Here is an 18,810-nt window from a genome sequence, read left to right as displayed (position 1 = left end):
TAATAAATGACTCCTAAGGGTTTACAGCTGCACACACATGCACGCCCCAAATATTTGTTTCTTTGGAATTTTAATAAACACACACTATCTGAAATCGTACAGAGCAATACACACAACACGATGTTTATTTTTCAGACTAAATAACTTTTTAAAAACTTTTACATTTCTAAAATAAGAAGCTGTTTGAAAGAATTTACTTTAAATGAGCATCCAGATTTGCATCACTGTCCTCAGCTGTAACTTTTGGTTTCATAGCAAAACAACCTCGGTACCGAACATCAGTTTCTGCTTTCAAGAGAATTTAGGAGAAGAATTCTTAGTTAATCTGTGTCTTTTATAGTCTTTGATTTTGCTGCTAAAACTGGCTGAACTGATAAATATAATCAGCAATGACTTAAAGACCAGCATGTTAGTGAATACTGTCAAGGGGTTCTACATATAAAGCTGCCCTAATACAGAACCTAAACAGAACTCTACAAGATTAAAAACTTTGCACACACATTTTCTCACCTTACTCTGGTGCTGATATGAGCTTTATGTTTTCACATCAAGCATCAGCACTGCAAAGTGCAATAAGCAATACTCCTCCTCCTGCTTTTTCTCCATCAGTACTGGAACATTCCATGAATTTCTTGCCTAATATTCACTCACTGCTACACTCTTCTACCTCACATCTTAAACCTGGCTGACAGCAAAGGGGAGAAGAAGAAGTCGAAGGCAAATCTGATGGCTGCCTGCACACTCTTCCTCCAGTTGCGTTCGAGTTTGACTTGCCGTCCTTCAGGGAGCAGTGACGATCTGCAGTTCAGACAGTGAATTGCTTTCAGCTCCAGTCTTGGTTGTTTAGATCCCAGTTTCCCCTCCAACTTGGTGCTGAACTCCACCATGCTGCCATCATCCAGGTTCAACAGTACCTGCTTAAATTCGTGGCTGGCAAGGAGGATGATGTCACTATCAGTGTCTTCAATCTCAGCTCCATCCACTGGACGGCGCACTGTTACTTCAAAGCGGTACTTATCAAAACGTTTAACGTGGCAGTGGTGTTTTGCTACAGGTTTGATGCGGCAGAGTTCTTCTTCCTCTCGCTGCTGGAAGAGAACTGATACATTTACACTTGTTTGTTCTTGCAATGAACTGCTAATATTCCGCCCCTCACAGGAAGGATATTCATCACCATATAAGCAGAGCAGCCAATCACCCATGAAAATAGGCAGCAAGTTGATGAGTGACTGAGCTCCATTTTCTGTCTCGGCCACTCGGACACCCTGAAACTTTCCACTCCATGTGACTCTGTGTCCCTGCAGGTGACTGCAGAGGATCTGAGTTCGCGTGATCCCATGTTGTTTCCATGCTGAGGGGCCGCACAATGTGCCGTACTGCTTCCATGTCAGTGTGGAGTTATACACCTTCAGCCCCTCTGCACTGTACACATAGCCCACACACACCAAAAACACACAGCACAAACACAAAAGGATGAGTTTGACAGGGCCACGGTGTGTGATGGAGCGCAGCACGCTCAGAATTGATAGGCTGAAGCGAGTCCACAGACGGAGTATGACGGGAACCACACACACTGCCAATGTCACCAGCAGCTTTGTTAGTTCCAGTTCCACAAACCACTTTACTATCTGGATCGCTAACATGACCATCAGTCCCAGTGCCAGTATAGGCAGAGCGAACAGAAGGAGGAAGTATGCAACACAAGTGCGAATCAGACCAATCAGAGTGGAATTCTGCAGAAGAACCACTGCAAACTCCAACCACATAAAACACACTAGGTATGGAACCAGGAAGCAGTAAGTCCCTCTGAATCCATGCATCCGGGCCATGCTGAAGAGGAACACATAGTCGGGTATTAATATCTTTGTGGGTTATTTCTATTAACTGCATATAGACATGAGGGATTCTGTGCATTATTAGATATCGATTGATTTGTATATTGATACACTGCAGTAACAGAAGGAAGAGGAAGTTTCTCACCTAAAGAACAGGTAGAAAAGGTAGACATAAAGCAAGCATGGCAGGCTAATCATAAGCTCCACCATATCTCCGACTGGCACTGTTGCAAATGTCTGACCTAAAAGTCGCAGCATCTTAAATTCCTCGGGAAGGCGAGTCGTCAGGGCACAGATGGAGGAGGCCACCTCAATGATGAATGCTCTGCGTGTGTACGATGCCGCTGCTGGGGTCAGAGAGGCGTAACTTAGAGCTGTGAAGAACATGGCCACCGTGCAGAGCTCTGAGCATGGGATCCAGCGTTTATCAGCCAGTGGGAAACTGAAGATCACAAAACACACAGAAACCAGGAAGTAAAGGTGCTGTTCCAGCTGACTCCAACCAAAGTGAGACTCAACATCCAGCTCAGGTTCAAAACGCCTCAGGAGAGCTGCTAAAGCACTAAACTTCTGCCAGCATTTACTGCTACGAAACACTCGCAGAGTGCAGATTGCCATGGAGATGAAAGCCAGGTAGAATGTAAGAAGAGGGATGATGAAGAAGAACAGATCAACACTTAGGTTAGAAATGATGAAGAAGAAGATGAGTGTATTAACGTGTTGAGTCGGTATGATGGTGCTCAGCCACTGAACACCTGCACGAGATGCCCAGTCCACCAGGTGCTCCTTTACATCCAGGATCAGGTGGAGAGGATATTGTAGACCCTACACACACACACACATACACACACCTTATTTTAGATATGTGGAAAGAGACAGGATTTAGAGTTGTTTTAAAAGGGTGTTTTAAAAGTATCTTCTTAATAAAAAAAATCATAGGATTTTCAGAAGGATAATTTTTGTTTATGGAACTAAGATCTGTTTTCCAAGGAAATGGGCGTGGTTTATAAATAAAAGAAATATGTTTTATCAAAAAAATAATGTGTTTTCCAGGGAAGTGGGTATAGTTCATAAGAAATGTGTTTTACCAGGAAATAGGATTTGATGTCTATGGCTTTCTTAATGCTGTGTTTCGTTTCCAGCATCATCTGACTGCCTGGCCACACACTTTTCTTCTGAGATACAGGACACCCCCCCTTCTGTTGGGTCTTGCACACACACACACACACACACACACACACACACACACACACACATGTACACATCATTACATCACATTGTTATACAGATTGTTATATCACATGCTGCCATACATGATTCTAGACTTCAGACTCTGTGTGTGTGTGTGTGTGTGTGTGTGTGTGTGTGTGTGTGTGTGTGTGTGTGCCTGCCTTATCCAGTGTTGTTAAATCATTCCAGTCCCATGCTCCTCCTCTCGCAGTGTCTTGACTCAACTCTTCACTCTGTGGTGTCTGTGTGATGTTCTCTGTGTATTTTTTTGTCATCTCCACAAACCCTTCCACATCCATATACTGACTGTGTGCTGGACCACACACACACACACACACACACACACACACACTGTAAACAGTGTTTAAAACTGCTGTTATTTGAATGAGGATTTTAAGGTTCTGTTAAAAAAAATTTAATAAACAAAACACACAAATTAGAGATAAATGTATTAGCTCATATGTTTAAAATCTTTATTTTTCAGTAAAGTTCTTTTGTGACAATGTCTATTGTTAAAAGCACCATACAAATAAAATAAACCAAACAAACAAGCAAACACCCAACATACAAACACACTTACGCTCATTGGTCACCATTTTCTCCAAAAATTTTCTCTGTGTCTGGATGTCTGAAGCTCCACTAGAGACAACACCTGCTGGATGACAGTCACCACAGACAAAGCTGAAATTATACTTCTGACCACACACACATACACTTTACACACACACTGACCCATAGCTTTATTACAGAATGTTTTGTCCAACTGTTGCTGTTAAACAGAGAAATTCAGGGATCTACCCTGATGTTCATAAGTGAATGAGGAGAAAACAAAATGCAGAAACACAAAGCACTTTACTTCCATATGCACTTTGGAATGAACTGGAATGTTGAGTGTGAGCAAGGACTTCTCATCCAACATCAGTGCCTGACCTCACTAAAGCTCTTTTGACTGAACAGGCACAAAGTCCAATAGACACACTCCAAGATCTTGTAGAAAGCCTTCCCAGAAGGAAGGAGGCTATTATCACCACACAGACATGGCAACTCCATATTAATGCCCATGGTCTTGGAATGGGCTGTCCAACAAGCTCACATAGGTGTGATGGTCAGGTGTCCACATACTTTTGGCCATATAGTGTACACTGAAATCACAAAATCTCTCTTTCTGTACTTTGTGTATCTTCAAATATGACTCTACAGAGAGGTTGTGATTGTGTAACAGTGGCGGCGGCAGAAGGGGGGCAGGGGGGACAACCGACCCCCCTAAAATTATGTTGGGGGTTATGATGAGAGTCCTTTGACTATTTACAAGGAAGAAAAGGAGAGAGTTGTGTGAATAAACAGCCTGCTGCGTGCCTTTGTTTTCCCTTATTAAATCCCGCTGCGTCCCTTCATCCCGGTGCCCCAGCAGCATCCCTTTGTACTGTAGGTGGGTATCACCCATTTGCACCAAAACCGATGTAAATTAGCCTGGTCCTGACATCACCGATTGCCTTGCTCTCCAGGATTTTCTTTATTTGGCTTACACAGAACTGCAAAATCCATCACTTTTAGTAGACAAGCTGATTTACAGTGGTGCTTGAAAGTTTGTGAACCCTTTAGAATTTTCTATATTTCTGCATAAATATGACCTAAAACATAATCGGATTTTCCACACAAGTCCTAAAAGTAGATAAAGAGAACCCAGTTAAACAAACAAGACAAAAATATTATACTTGGTCATTTATTTATCGAGGAAAATGATCCAATATTACATATCTGTGAGTGGCAAAAGTATGTGAACCTCTAGGATTAGCAGTTAATTTGAAGGTGAAATTAGAGTCAGGTGTTTTCAATCAATGGCATGACAATCAGGTGTGAGTGGGCACCCTGTTTTATTTAAAGAACAGAGATCTATCAAAGTCTGATCTTCACAACACACATTTGTGGAAGTGTATCATGACATGAACAAAGAAGATTTCTGAGGACCTCAGAAAAAACATTGATGATGCTCATCAGGCTGGAAAAGGTTACAAAACCATCTCTAAAGAGTTTGGACTCCACCAATCCACAGTCAGACAGATTGTGTACAAATGAAGGAAATTCAGGACCATTGTTACACTCCCCAGGAGTGGTCAACCAACAAAGATCACTCCAAGAGCAAGGCGTGTAATAGTCAGCAAGGTCACAAAGGACCCCAGGGTAACTTCTAAGCAACTGAAGGCCTCTCTCAAATTGGTTAAGGTTAATGTTCATGAGTCTACCATCAGGAGAACACTGAACAAAAATGGTGTGCATGGCAGGGTTGCAAGGATAAAGCCACTGCTCTCCAAAAAGAACATTGCTGCTCATCTGCAGTTTGCTAAAGATCACGTGGACAAGCCAAAAGGCTATTGGAAAAATCTTTTGTGGACGGATGAGACCAAAATAGAACTTTTTGGTTTAAATGAGAAGCGTTATGTTTGGAGAAAGGAAACCACTGCATTCCAGCATAAAAACCTTATCCCATCTGTGAAACATGGTGGTGGTAGTATCATGGTTTGGGTCTGTTTTGCTGCATCTGGGCCAGGACGGTTTGCCATCATTGATGGAACAATGAATTCTGAATTATACCAGCAAATTCTAAAGGAAAATGTCAGGACATCTGTCCATGAACTGAATCTCAAGAGAAGGTGGGTCATGCAGCAAGACAACGACCCTAAGCACACAAATCATTCTACCAGAGAATGGTTAAAGAAGAATAAAGTTAATGTTTTGGAATGGCCAAGTCAAAGTCCTGACCTTAATTCAATTGAAATGCTGTGCAAGGACCTGAAGCGAGCAGTTCATGTGAGGAAACCCACCAACATCCCAGAGTTGAAGCTGTTCTGTATGGAGGAATGGGCTAAAATTCCTCCAAGCCAGTGTGCAGGATTGATCAACAGTTACCAGAAATGTTTAGTTGCAGTTATTGCTGCACAAGGGGGGTCACACCAGATACTGAAAGCAAAGGTTTACATACTTTTGCCACTCACAGATATGTAATATTGGATCACTTTCCTCAATAAATAAATAACCAAGTATAATATTTTTGTCTGAGTTATTTAACTGGGTTCTCTTTATCTACTTTTAGGACTTGTGTGAAAATCTGATGATGTTTTAGGTTATATTTATGCAGAAATGTAGAAAATTCTAAAGGGTTCACAAACTTTCAAGCACCACTGTATAAATATTCTGTGGACTAATTAACCCATTGCTGTGGCAACTGTCTAGACATGTCTGGTCTCCTTGGGTACTTGTGCCAAAGAAGGGACCCTGTGAAAGCAAGGCTATGACAGTGTCACTACATTTGTATCTGACTGATAACTCGTGTCCTGTCCGGATGGCTAGATAGTGTTCACGAGGCATACAAGCAGTTTTGGGCACTTGATGCTGCTCTAGATCTACATGAATTCGCTTGCTGCCCTGACCACTCACTGAAAATCAGTATGAAGAGGAGTTGCAGACAAATATCCATTGCAAACTTTTTGGGCTCGACAAGGGTACCCAAGTTGCTTGATGATAACGAGGTAAGTTTTCAGTATAAATTTTAACATCCCAAGTCAAATTTCGCAAACCAAGAAATGAATGACTGTTTACACGCATTGAGGACTAAAGGAAAGACAGTTATTCATGCTCTTGCTTTATACCACGTAGCTGAGAAGGTATATAAATCTTTAAAGCTCTTTAATTCAACAAGGACATTGAGGACAAATATTCTTGCATTTTGTTTTTGTGTACGTGTGTGTGTGTGGGGGGGGGGGAGCGGATCCATGAGAAAACTAAGGGAATGTAGTTTTTCCAATGTACCAATACAGCCCCATATGTCATTCATACATGCTTCAATACACCAATATCTCACAGTTTTTATTTGAAAAATATGCAGCAAACAGAAAAAAAACTTCATTTGCACCCGATCTCGGGTCACGACTGGTCATTACCAGTCAGTTGGATTTCCCAGGAGCTGACAGCGGTCCTTGAAGGATCAGGAATATTACTTTCATGGGCTTATTCCTCGGTCAAAACAGGATTGCCAAGAGATGTGATCGGTTTTTAGGAATTATTACGTGTTTATTCAAATTTTCCAAGGCTATTTGACCTAATCGTCACTTCCGGCTTGTTGAGTGAACGCTGGTGCAACTTGCTGCCACTGCTCGCCGACTTAATCCTCGTCTATCTCAGGAAGATTGACAATTTAGTCAACACTCTTGCATGGGTATACGGACTAGCGTTCACCTATTTGTCCTGCTCCGGTTATTGAGCCTTACTTGCCTCTGCTCACCTGTCCAAGCTGCTCGAGTCCTTGTCTACAATGTTAACTGGCAGGATACATATCTGGTCCGTGTTTATCTGGCCTCTTCTGTCACTTATTCACCAACCCATGATGGGTCTGCTCCAGTACTCCGCTGCTGAGCTCCTCCGGCTGCATTGTCTGCACCTCCGCCGGCTGCATTACTCCTCCACTCGGATATAACTTTCCTGCCCCGCCGGAGATACATCCACCATGGATCTTGCCGGAACACCCAAGAAGACACGTCGAAAACAATAAAATCCATCTGGTCCACTTCTCGTTGCCCTCCACGTAACACCGGCTGGGTTGTTGGCCACAGTGTGCTAGCCTGCCTAGTCTGGTTGGCTAACTCTCCTGCCAGATGTGACAACACCACTGTCAAATTTGGTCTGCTCAACATCTGCTCACTCATGAGCAAGGGGCATCTCATCCAGGATCTCCTCACTGACTGTAAATATGACTTTCTCTGTTTAACCGAGACTTGGCAACAACCCAATGACTTTTCCGAACTTAATGAATCCACTCCTCCAGGGTTTGTTTACATCTGTCAACCCCGTGGCACCGGCCAGGGAAGAGGTCTTGCGATAATTTACCGCGAGAAGTGGAAAGTCTCACTAGTGTCTGCTCCTGCCTTTTCTTCCTTTGAATCGACCATGTGTCAACTGTCTGGACCTATTCCTACGGTACTATCATTGCAATTGTTTATCGTCCCCCAAAACCTAATAAAGACTTTTTAAATGACTTTGCTGCTCTGCTCACACATTTGTCCACCCTCTCACCAAGCAATATAGTGTTGGGAGATTTTAACATTCATATGGACAATATCAATAACCTTCTTACTAAAGACTTTACATCTTGCCTTGAGAGTTTTGGATTCCAGCAGTACACTGATGTTCCCACTCACTCTAAGGGTCACATCTTGGACTTAATCTGCTGTTCTGGTGTCTCCCCTTCTGACCACACAGCAGATGAACTCCCTATAACTGACCATTTCCTCCTTTCATCTAATGTCATACTCCCTCTCTTCATCACTAAGCTCCCCTGTCTCATTTCTTTCCGCAATATTAAGGACATCAACTTGGATTCTCTCTTCTCCAGTACTTACTCCCTTATGGGCACTCACAATTTAACCACCCTTGAAGAGTTGGTTTCATACTACAATATTGGACTTCATTGTATACTCAACTCTCTTGCTCCATTAAAAAACAGGTCTGTTTCTTTCTCCCATTCTGTCCCCAGTTTTACGCCCGAACTTCGGCTTATGAAAACCAAAGGACGGCAACTTGAGCGGCTCTACCGGAAAACTGGACTAGTTGTTCACAAAGACATTTACAAAAATCATAAGTTACACTACAAGGGCTCTATTACTCAAACCAAATCCAACTATTACACTGGTATAATCTGTTCTCATGAAGGTAACACCAAGTCACTGTTTTCACTATAAGAATATCACCCAAGCCCCAGACTCTCTACCATCTCACCTGTGCTCAACTGCTTTCTGTAACTCCCTCATGTCATTTTTTGATGAAAAAATCCAGAAGCTCCATCAGCATCTCAGTTCACAACCCACCCCCAGTATCATTTCTGAACTTTCTCCTCCTACTCACTCTTTTTCCTCCTTCCAGCTTCCCACCACCTTAGAAATTTCAGATTTCATCCGCAAGTCCAAGCCATCCACCTGTCAGCTGGACCCTCTCTCCATAGTTCTGGTTAAAGCCTGTCTCTTTTCTTTGGTCCCTCTCATCTCTGCTATCATCCACTCCTCTCTCTCCACTGGAACTGTTCCTGCATCATTCAAAACCACTGCAATAACCCCGATCTTGAAAAAACCCGGCACTGATCCCACCAATTTTAATAACTTACGTCCAATTTCCAATCTACCCTTCATTTCCAAAATTCTTGAGAAAATAGTAGCGCCTCAACTCCACACTCATTTATCACACAACAACTTGTATGAACAGTTCCAATCTGGGTTCCGCCCATTCCATAGCACAGAAACTGTTCTTATCAAAATCATCAATGACCTCCTCATGGCAGCTGATTCTGGTTTACTCTCCATCCTCATCCTTCTTGACCTGAGTGCAGCATTCAACACCATTTGTCACACCACCCTCCTCAATAGATTATCCTCCACTGGTATCACCGAGACTCCTCTAAACTGGTTCAAATCATACCTTTCCTGCCGCACTCATTTCATTCAGCTTAAAAGTTTCACTTCCCAGCCTTCCTCTGTCACTTCAGGTGTGCCCCAGGGCTCTGTCCTGGGGCCCCTCCTCTTCATCATTTATCTTCTTCCCCTTGGTAATATCTTTCATAACATCAACTTCCACTGTTATGTGGATGACACCCAGCTCTACCTTGCTAGTAAACCCACCTCCAACCTCCCACCCTCCTCCCTTACTAACTGCTTGGCAGAAATAAAATCCTGGTTCACTTCAAATTTACTTACACTAAATAGTGACAAAACTGAGGTTCTTCTCATTGGCACAAAATCACCACTATCCAAAACCGACAGTTTTTCTCTTGATACTGACAATTGCTCCATTTTCCCCTCCCCACAGGTAAAGAGTCTGGGTGTCATCCTCGACAATACTCTTTCATTTCAGTCTCACATCAATAACATTACCCGGTCTGCCTATTTCCATCTGCGTAACATCAACTGCCTCCGCCCCCCCCCCTTACTTCCCATACCACTGCCATCCTTGTTCACAGCCTCGTCACCTCCCGCCTGGACTACTGCAACGCCCTCCCTTTTGGTCTCGCCCACAAATCTCTTCACAAGCTTCAATTGGTCCAGAATTCAGCTGCCCGTATCATCACCAGAACCCCCTCCATTCATCACATCACTCCTGTCCTGCAACAGCTTCACTGACTCCCGGTCAAATTCCGCATCGATTACAAAATCCTTCTGCTCACATTCTAGGCCATTCACAATCTTGCTCCATTATATCTTTCCAACCTTCTCCATGTTGCCACTCCCTTTAGCTCCCTCAGATCATCCTTTTCTATTCACGAGACTGTCCCCTCCGCCCGTCTCATCACCATGGGGAGTAGAGCTTTCAGCCGCTCTGGTCCCCAGCTCTGGAATTCTTTACCACCCGTCATAAGGAACATAAACTCATTCTCACAATTCAAGTCCACACTCAAAACCCACCTGTTTAAGATTGCCTTTTCTATTTGACTGACTCAATTGCATTGTTTTATTTTAATTTGTTTTTAATGTTGTATACTCTTTATGTTCTTCTTATTATTTATTTTGTCGACTTTGCACTATTTGTAAGGTGACCTTAAGTGACAGAAAGGTGCCTATGAAATAAAATGTATTATTATTATTATTATTATTAATCATTGAAATATTTGACTAGCACTGGTACAGTTTTGTCATGGACGAAATGTACTCTAATAAAGACATCAAACTTAGCTTTACTCCACCAAAATTTGCCTCTCAAAATGCGGGAAATAGTGTTTTAGAGGGTTAAAAATTCCAAAATTTCCCACAGGAGCATGCCCCCGGACCCCTAGATTTGGCACACCTTTGGCACGTGACACGTTGCCCCCCCATCCAAAACTTCCTGCCGCCACCTCAATGATGAATGCTCTGCTGAGTGTATGTATGTTGTGATGCTCATTTTATTCAAAGATGGAGGAACAAAATAAACATGAATTCACACCAGCTATTGGCTCTCCCACTATCGCAGGTCACAATCGCGGCACGGTGGTGTAGTGGTTAGCACTGTCACCTCACAGCAAGAAGGTTCTGGGTTCGAGCCCAGTGGCCGACAGGGGCCTTTCTGTGTGGAGTTTGCATGTTCTCCTCGTGTCTGCGTGGGTTTCCTATGGGTGCTCCAGTTTCCCCCACAGTCCAAAGACATGCATGTCCATGTTAGGTTAGCATGGGGCAGCCTTGGGCTGAAATGCCCTTGAGCAAGGCACCTAACCCCCAACTGCTCCCCGGGCTCTGTAGCATATCTGCCCACTGCTCTGGGCAGATATGCTCTGTATGTGCATGTGTGTTTTCACTGCTTTGGGTTAAATGCAGAGGACGAATTTCACTGTGCTTGAATGCACATGTGACAGATAAAGGCTTCTTCTTCTGGTTCTGTAATTACTCCCTGGTTGCAGCAGACAAAAAAGAAGAAAACTTAATAATGAAGAGAAAATTCTCTTTTCTTTTGTGCACTTTACATCCAGTCTGCTGTGTTAGCCTTTTCAATATAATTTGGCAAAAACATCAGTAATTAGTAAATGAGAGAGTGCTTGGCTGAGAGGGGCGTGGCTATGAGCACACCTCACTGTTCATATCACACTCCTCTCTTACACACATCATACTCTTCTCTCTCTCTCAAACACACACACACACACACACACACACACACACACACACACACACACACACCTCAGCCTGTTAGTGAAAGATGGGTCAAAGATTTGAATGCAATCCTCTGCTTATTTCTCTTAAAGACAGCAATCAAAAATTAATTCTGTTAAATTTACCTGCTTCACTGTTGACTCGAGTGACGTTCTGCAATATTTCTCTCTTGTCCATTTTCTCCTTTCTGTCTGGGTTCAACTTCCAATACATCGTTATTGCTGCTCGCCGAACCGCCTGCTCAAACTTACTTTCCCTTGCCAGAGAACGCACTTGAGCTTCATTCTGTGGCGTGATACCTGCGAGATCGGGGTCAGAGGTAAAACTGCTGCAGGTCAAACCAGAGGCAAGCTCAAGGAATGAAAAGAATTGCTCGCTCTTCATGTGCCTTCAGCTAGAGTTAGTGGTTAGTCAAAAATAATAATAAAAAGTGTGTGTGTGTGTGTGTGTGTGTGTGTGTGTGTGTGTGTACCTTTCTTCTTGATCCAACACTGTTGCAGTAGTTTTGCTGCATCACTTCGTCCCTGTTTTGCTGCTTTCACCAGCCAATCAACAGCTATTTGGTTATTTACATCAGCCTCAGAGTCTTCCCCTAATTTCAGATAGTGTTTACCCAACTACACACACACACACACACACACACACACACACACACACACACAAAATGTGCAATTTTGGTACATTTATGCAAAACTATGACTCACTGTGTGTTCATTCAGTTCTGACTATAAACACACATTGTACTGACTATAAATATGTCTGTGAAGATTCTCAGTCATCCAGGTCATAGTAAACTGTGGGTGGTAAAAGAGAGCAACTGGACTTGCTTGAAGATTCTTGAAGACATTTCACCTCTCATCTGAAAGGCTTCTTCAGTTCTGTCTGACTGGTAGGGAGCATCAGGTATTTATCCTCTCATGGATGAAAAGCTCATCTAAGGTGTCATTGAGTCATCCTGTTGGTGTGGGTCACTGGGGGCTGGTTGTGAACGGCCTCGAGAGTCGTTAGGATGATCAATGGATTGTCCGTTAGGGTGATCAATGGAATGCTGATTCTCTCTGTCCTCCTGTGAGTCACTGAAAACAGCTGGGTTTTGGTGTGCATTCAGTTATCTGGGAAGTGTGCCAAGGACTGCATTGTAGGTGGCTGATAAATGATGTCTTAGACCCCCACCTCTGTTCAGTGATGGCCGTTCCAGGTTGACAAAAATGGCTTCTTTAACTCCTCGCTCATACCAACAATCCTCTCTGGCTAAAATGCATACGTTGCAATCCTGAAATGAGTGTCCTTTGTTGTTAAGATGAAGGTAGACAGCAGAGTCCTGGCCTGACGAACTGGCTCTCCTGTGTTGAGCCATGCACCTGTGAAGCGGTTGTTTTGTTTCCCCAATATACGAGTCTGTGTATTCCTCACTGCACTGAATGGCATACACTACATTGTCCTGTTTGTGTCTGGGTATTCTGTCCTTAGGGTGGACCAGTTTCTGCTTCAGGGTGTTACTGGGTCTGAAATGTACCGGAATGTTGTGTTTGTAGAAGATCCTCCTGAGTTTCTCAGATAGACCAGAAATGTAGGGAATGACAATGTTCTTGCGTTTGTTCCTGTTATCCTCCTTGTCCATTCTGTTCCTTTTTCTGCTCTTGAGGAAAGACCAGAACATAAAGCTTTGACCACTTTTTCAGGAGTTGCTCCCAGCCACTGGTTCAGATATGTGGATGACACCTGGGTTAAAATCAAAACCCATGAGGTGGAAGCCTTCTCTAAGCACATCAATGCAGTGGATATTAACATCAACTTCACTCAGGAGGACGTCAGTGGGAATAATCTAGCCTTCTTGGATTGTGATGTACACATTAGACAAGACAGAAGCCTGAGCATCGAGGTCTACCGGAAACCCACACACACAGACCAGTACCTGCTCTTTGACTCTCACCACCCACTGGAACACAAATTGGGGGTCATTAGGACCTTGCAACACAGGGCTCAGAACATCCCTACAACGATAGAGGGAAAAGAGAAGGAGCAGAATCACATCAAAAAAGCACTTCGGAACTGTGGGTATCCCAACTGGTCTTTCCTCAAGAGCAGAAAAAGGAACAGAACGGACAAGGAGGATAACAGGAACAAACACAAGAACATTGTCATTCCCTACATTTCTGGTCTATCTGAGAAACTCAGGAGGATCTTCTACAAACACAACATTCCGGTACATTTCAGACCCAGTAACACCCTGAAGCAGAAACTGGTCCACCCTAAGGACAGAATACCCAGACACAAACAGGACAACGTAGTGTATGCCATTCAGTGCAGTGAGGAGTGCACGGACTCGTATATTGGGGTAACAAAACAACCGCTTCACAGGCGCATGGCTCAACACAGGAGAGCCAGTTCCTCAGGCCAGGACTCTGCTGTCTACCTTCATCTTAACAACAAAGGACACTCATTTCAGGATTGCAACGTGTTTGGGGAAACAGACGAGGACCCAAGAGCACAAGTTAAATGTTGAGTTTTATTGATAACAGGGGAAAGGGAGTTGGGAGGATGTGCATAGTTCAGTGGCAGGAGGACTGAGAGGCAGGGATGGCTGGTGGGAGCATGGTGGTGATGTCTGCGGTCTCCCAGACAAGCACTGACCAGGCTCGACCCTACTTAGCTTCAGAGATCAGACGGGATCAGGTGTTGTCAGAGTAGGGAGGCTGTAAGCTGATGGCACTAGGTGTTCAGGCAGTCTCCCAGCGAGCAGTCCCTCAGCAGACAGACAGGACAGCACAACAGGCAGGAGTAGGGAACAGGCTGGAACACAGAGTCACAGATCAGGTAGCAAGATAAGGGACAGAAATGCAGGGTCAGGTTACCAGGACTGAAGAGTTGACGGAGTCGACGCCTAGAAGACGATCTGACACTGAAGCTTGGGAGGACAGCAGCTTAAATACACACAAAGGAGGAGCAGATGATAGGCAACAGCCAATGACAGCCACTGAGAGTTAATAAGAGGAAGTGTATGCGGGCGTGGCCGGTAATGCTGAGTGGAGAGGAGTGGAGATGTTACCTGAAGAGAGGAAACCCACAGGTAGGACCATGACAGCAACGTATGCATTTTAGCCAGAGAGGATTGTTGGTATGAGCGAGGAGTTAAAGAAGCCATTTTTGTCAACCTGGAACGGCCATCACTGAACAGAGGTGGGGGTCTAAGACATCATTTATCAGCCACCTACAATGCAGTCCTTGGCACACTTCCCAGGCAACTGAATGCACACCAAAACCCAGCTGTTTTCAGTGACTCACAGGAGGACAGAGAGAATCAGCATTCCATTGATCACCCTAACGGACAATCCATTGATCATCCTAACGACTCTCGAGGCCGTTCACAACCAGCCCCCAGTAACCCACAACAACAGGATGACTCAATGACACCTTAGATGAGCTTTTCATCCATGAGAGGATAAATACCTGATGCTCCCTACCAGTCAGACAGAACTGAAGAAGCCTTTCGGATGAGAGGTGAAATGTCTTCAAGAATCTTCAAGCAAGTCCAGTTGCTCTCTTTTACCACCCACAATAGATAGTTTTCACTGACGTCACGGCATTCCGAGGAACACCCTCCAGCCGCCATATTGTGGGGCAAACAAAGGACCATCGCCATTACCGGCTACGTTATCTCGGACGAATTTATAAAGTTATATAGTCAGTTTTCTAAAATAAAGATCAATGTCAGCAAAATCAAGCAAACAGAAGTATATGGATACATTGGACGACATCTCACGACAACGGTATGCAGCCAAACTGGCCTTGATTGGGGGAATTGACCCCTACGAAGTGGACAAAGATGCATTTTCAAGTGACTATGCAGGGCTGCCATCCATATCGTACCCTGATATTGTGAACTATTTCGTGAATAGTAAAAGTGCCTACACACTTGACAACCTCAAAGGATACAAGTTGCTGGAGTCATACAATTATTTTGTCTGTGGCTGGGTCCGTGAAGTCCACCATATAAAAACAAGTGACAGTCGTGTCCTAATTACAGCCAAGGTATGTAAACATTGGAATTTTAGAGCTCTCAACACTGCATATAAATATATGTGTGTGTATAATATCGAGTTGATTTAAGACTATTATGAATACTATGCAATATTACTTTGCATCGGAAAGCTGCGCACATTTGCACGAAGCTGCGCAAATGTGCGCAGATTTCCGATTCACTGTTTTTTTCTCATCCTTATACTTCCTATGTTTCATGGATTGTAATGGATTTGCTTATTTAGTAATTTTAATACAGAATTTACTTTGAAATTATAATCAGACACTCCAACGCCCCCCTAAAAAAAAAATCGGATCTGTGCGATTCAGCCGTGAAAAAGGCGGCATCCGCCAAAAGGCGCGCTGTTTGCATCCCTGCATACAGAATAGACCTAAAATGGTTTTCAAAAATGACCCTTGCGTGAATGAAGTGACAAGTGTCAAATAGAAACGTGACAAACAAGCGATATTAAGTGTACATTACAATGTAAACGTACACTCAGCGGTTCCAGTTAGGCATTCTCCAGAGATTGTTTACACGATGTTTTGGTTTCCAAAAACAAACTTAAACACAATTGATTGTTTATTTAAACAACTTACCACTTATAAAATGATCGGAGCAGACTTTGCTGTGTTTGGAAGGCTGATAATCTTTGCGGTTGATTCTTGCAAGCCATAGATTTCTCCTTTGTATGCTGAGTTTCTTTGTTTGCTCGCCTTCGTGCTCCCGTACAGTGGGAATTCCATAAAAGCTCCGCTTGACATCATCATTTGACCTATTACGACAGCCGTGAACACAACAGGTGTGCACCATTGCTAGTTTTAAATAGCCTGCTTGGGTTCTTTTGAAGACTTTGTACTCGCGCGTTACAATGTGTGCTCAGTGACCCGTACGGTAAGCTTGACCCGCAAGATGGCCGCCACTAGGGAATCCCCGACTCTGTGACGTCATGTGAAAACTATCTATTGACTATAAACACACATTATAACTCTTTCAGACAGGAAGTTGAAGAACAGTTCTCAGCTTTTCTCTCATTTGGACTCATTGTTCATTATTTACAGGACTTTTGTGTATTTATTGATTATTCACATGACTGCTCCTGTTTTATTCCTGACTTTAGTCTCTCATCTTTCTCTCAGTGCTCTGTGTAGCTGAACCTTCAGCTATGTTCACTCTTTCCAGTGACAAAGCACAAATGTTAATGTTAAAGTAAACAAACATATATGTAAGCAAACAAATGGAAATGTAATCATAAACTTTAACGTCAATTGCATTACCCAACATCCCCTGCTCAGTTTGGCAGGCAATAAAAGGTCCAAGGGATTAAATCAAAACTTCCTAATCTCATACAACACACATACTCACAACAACAACAAGTGTTTGTCATGTGTGTATGTATTTGGGGGGTGGAGACATACCCAATCCTCCTGTCAGTGTGAGTCTATATTCAGCTCTGTGGAAGACGAGCTGTGTGTCTCAATATAACTCCTGCACACACACACACACACACACACACACACACACACACACACACAGCACTCACACGGCTTTGCGCTTTAGGATCTCCTTCTTTTGCTTTCTCTAGAAGTTCCTCAAAGCTCAGGTCTTCTTCAGCTGCATCCTCTAAAACACATACACAGTATTATGAATTTCTTGCATGTTTTAGTCTTGAAAAGCTGTGTACACTACCGTTCAAAAGTCTGGGGTCACCCAGACAATTTTTTGTTTTCCATGAAAAGTCACACTTTTATTTACCACCATAAGTTGTAAAATGAATAGAAAATATAGTCAAGACATTTTTCTGGCCATTTTGAGCATTTAATCGACCCCACAAATGTGATGCTCCAGAAACTCAATCTGCTCAAAGGAAGGTCAGTTTTATAGCTTCTCTAAAGAGCTCAACTGTTTTCAGCTGTGCTAACATGATTGTACAAGGGTTTTCTAATCATCCATTAGCCTTCTGAGGCAATGAGCAAACACATTGTACCATTAGAACACTGGAGTGAGAGTTGCTGGAAATGGGCCTCTATACACCTATGGAGATATTGCACCAAAAACCAGACATTTGCAGCTAGAATAGTCATTTACCACATTAGCAATGTATAGAGTGGATTTCTGATTAGTTTAAAGTGATCTGCATTGAAAAGAACAGTGCTTTTCTTTCAAAAATAAGGACATTTCAAAGTGACCCCAAACTTTTGAACGGTAGTGTACGTCTACATGATCGTGTGTGAGAGAGAGAGATCGAGATCATCTCACCTTCCTCTTCCACCCTTTCCTGATCCTCCTGCTTCCTCCTCCTCTTTTCCTGAATCACCTGCTTCGCCACTGCTGCAAAGCCCCGCCCCCGACGCACCTGTCCATGGGGGGATCTGGCAGTGGGAACAGGTGAGTGGGAGGAGTCTTTAGGCAGAGTAGGAGGAGTCAGGGGAGTTACAGGGGGTAATGAGGAGTCATCAGGGTTCATACTCTTCTTTGCAGAAGCAGGACAAGAGACGTCCATCTGACTGGACACTAACAGGAAGTCTCTGTTACATTGGTACAGTTATGTCCTCTTCACACGCTCATGTGTGCACACACTCTCTCTCTCTCTCTCTCTCTCTCAGACCCATCCGTATACAACATATTTACAAAAACAGCACAAACGACTATCTGCTATTTAAAGTTGATTTAAGCAATAAAGATTAAAATAAACTGCAACAACAATCAACAAAAAGCCGCAGACTCACGCGCGTTCCGGTGAAGTTCAGTCAGCGCGCGCGCGCAGCTCCAATCACTCAGTGAAAATTCAGGCGCGTGCAGCGGAATGGGCGGGACGCCTCTCCACCCATCAATCACAGCATCTCTCATCCGATTGGCTGGGCTCGGAGCGGTCATTAATAACCTTTTAAAACATTTTAAACACCTTTAAAGTGCCATTCCACCATTGGATGTATTCTTTGGCATAAAATACAATATATTTTATGACAACATGACTAGACAGAGAAATCTTTTAGCTTCAAAATGATATCTCATCTCATTATCTCTAGCCGCTTTATCCTTCTACAGGGTCGCAGGCAAGCTGGAG

The 18,810-nt window shown here is 43.5% G+C and overlaps 1 protein-coding gene across 3 annotated transcripts; it reads right to left on the bottom strand.

Moving 5' to 3' along the window:
- Positions 1–62: 62 nt before the first annotated feature.
- On the bottom strand, positions 63–18,535 carry wfs1a (Wolfram syndrome 1a (wolframin)). 3 transcript variants are annotated; one of them, XM_060915908.1, is made up of 10 exons: positions 18,473–18,535; positions 18,003–18,257; positions 17,287–17,366; positions 12,195–12,339; positions 11,848–12,021; positions 3,646–3,720; positions 3,227–3,378; positions 2,924–3,043; positions 1,981–2,660; positions 63–1,830 (listed from the first exon to the last, which is right to left on the bottom strand). In XM_060915908.1, exons 2-10 carry the CDS (start codon positions 18,244–18,246, stop codon positions 669–671), a joined length of 2,832 nt encoding a protein of 943 aa, XP_060771891.1. In that variant the 5' UTR covers positions 18,247–18,257; positions 18,473–18,535; the 3' UTR covers positions 63–668. The 3 variants fall into 3 exon arrangements, with proteins under 3 accessions (XP_060771891.1, XP_060771893.1, XP_060771892.1); XM_060915910.1 differs by having other exon boundaries at positions 2,924–3,034; XM_060915909.1 differs by having other exon boundaries at positions 3,646–3,717.
- Between the last annotated feature and the right edge of the window lie 275 nt (positions 18,536–18,810).

This window comes from Neoarius graeffei, chromosome 3 (assembly GCF_027579695.1).
Source record: "Neoarius graeffei isolate fNeoGra1 chromosome 3, fNeoGra1.pri, whole genome shotgun sequence".
Lineage (NCBI taxonomy): Eukaryota > Metazoa > Chordata > Actinopteri > Siluriformes > Ariidae > Neoarius > Neoarius graeffei.
Note: the sequence above shows the minus strand (reverse complement) of the source record. Positions and strands in the feature narration are given on the sequence as shown.

Coding starts and splice junctions, on each gene's coding strand:
- wfs1a (XM_060915908.1), bottom strand. CDS start 18,246: ATGGACGTCTCTTGTCCTGCTTCTGCAAAGAAGAGTATGAACCCTGAT. Junction 17,367..18,002: donor GGAAAGGGTGGAAGAGGAAG/GTGAGATGATCT, acceptor TATGTGTTTTAG/AGGATGCAGCTGAAGAAGAC. Junction 3,379..3,645: donor GAAAATGGTGACCAATGAGC/GTAAGTGTGTTT, acceptor TGTGTGGTCCAG/CACACAGTCAGTATATGGAT.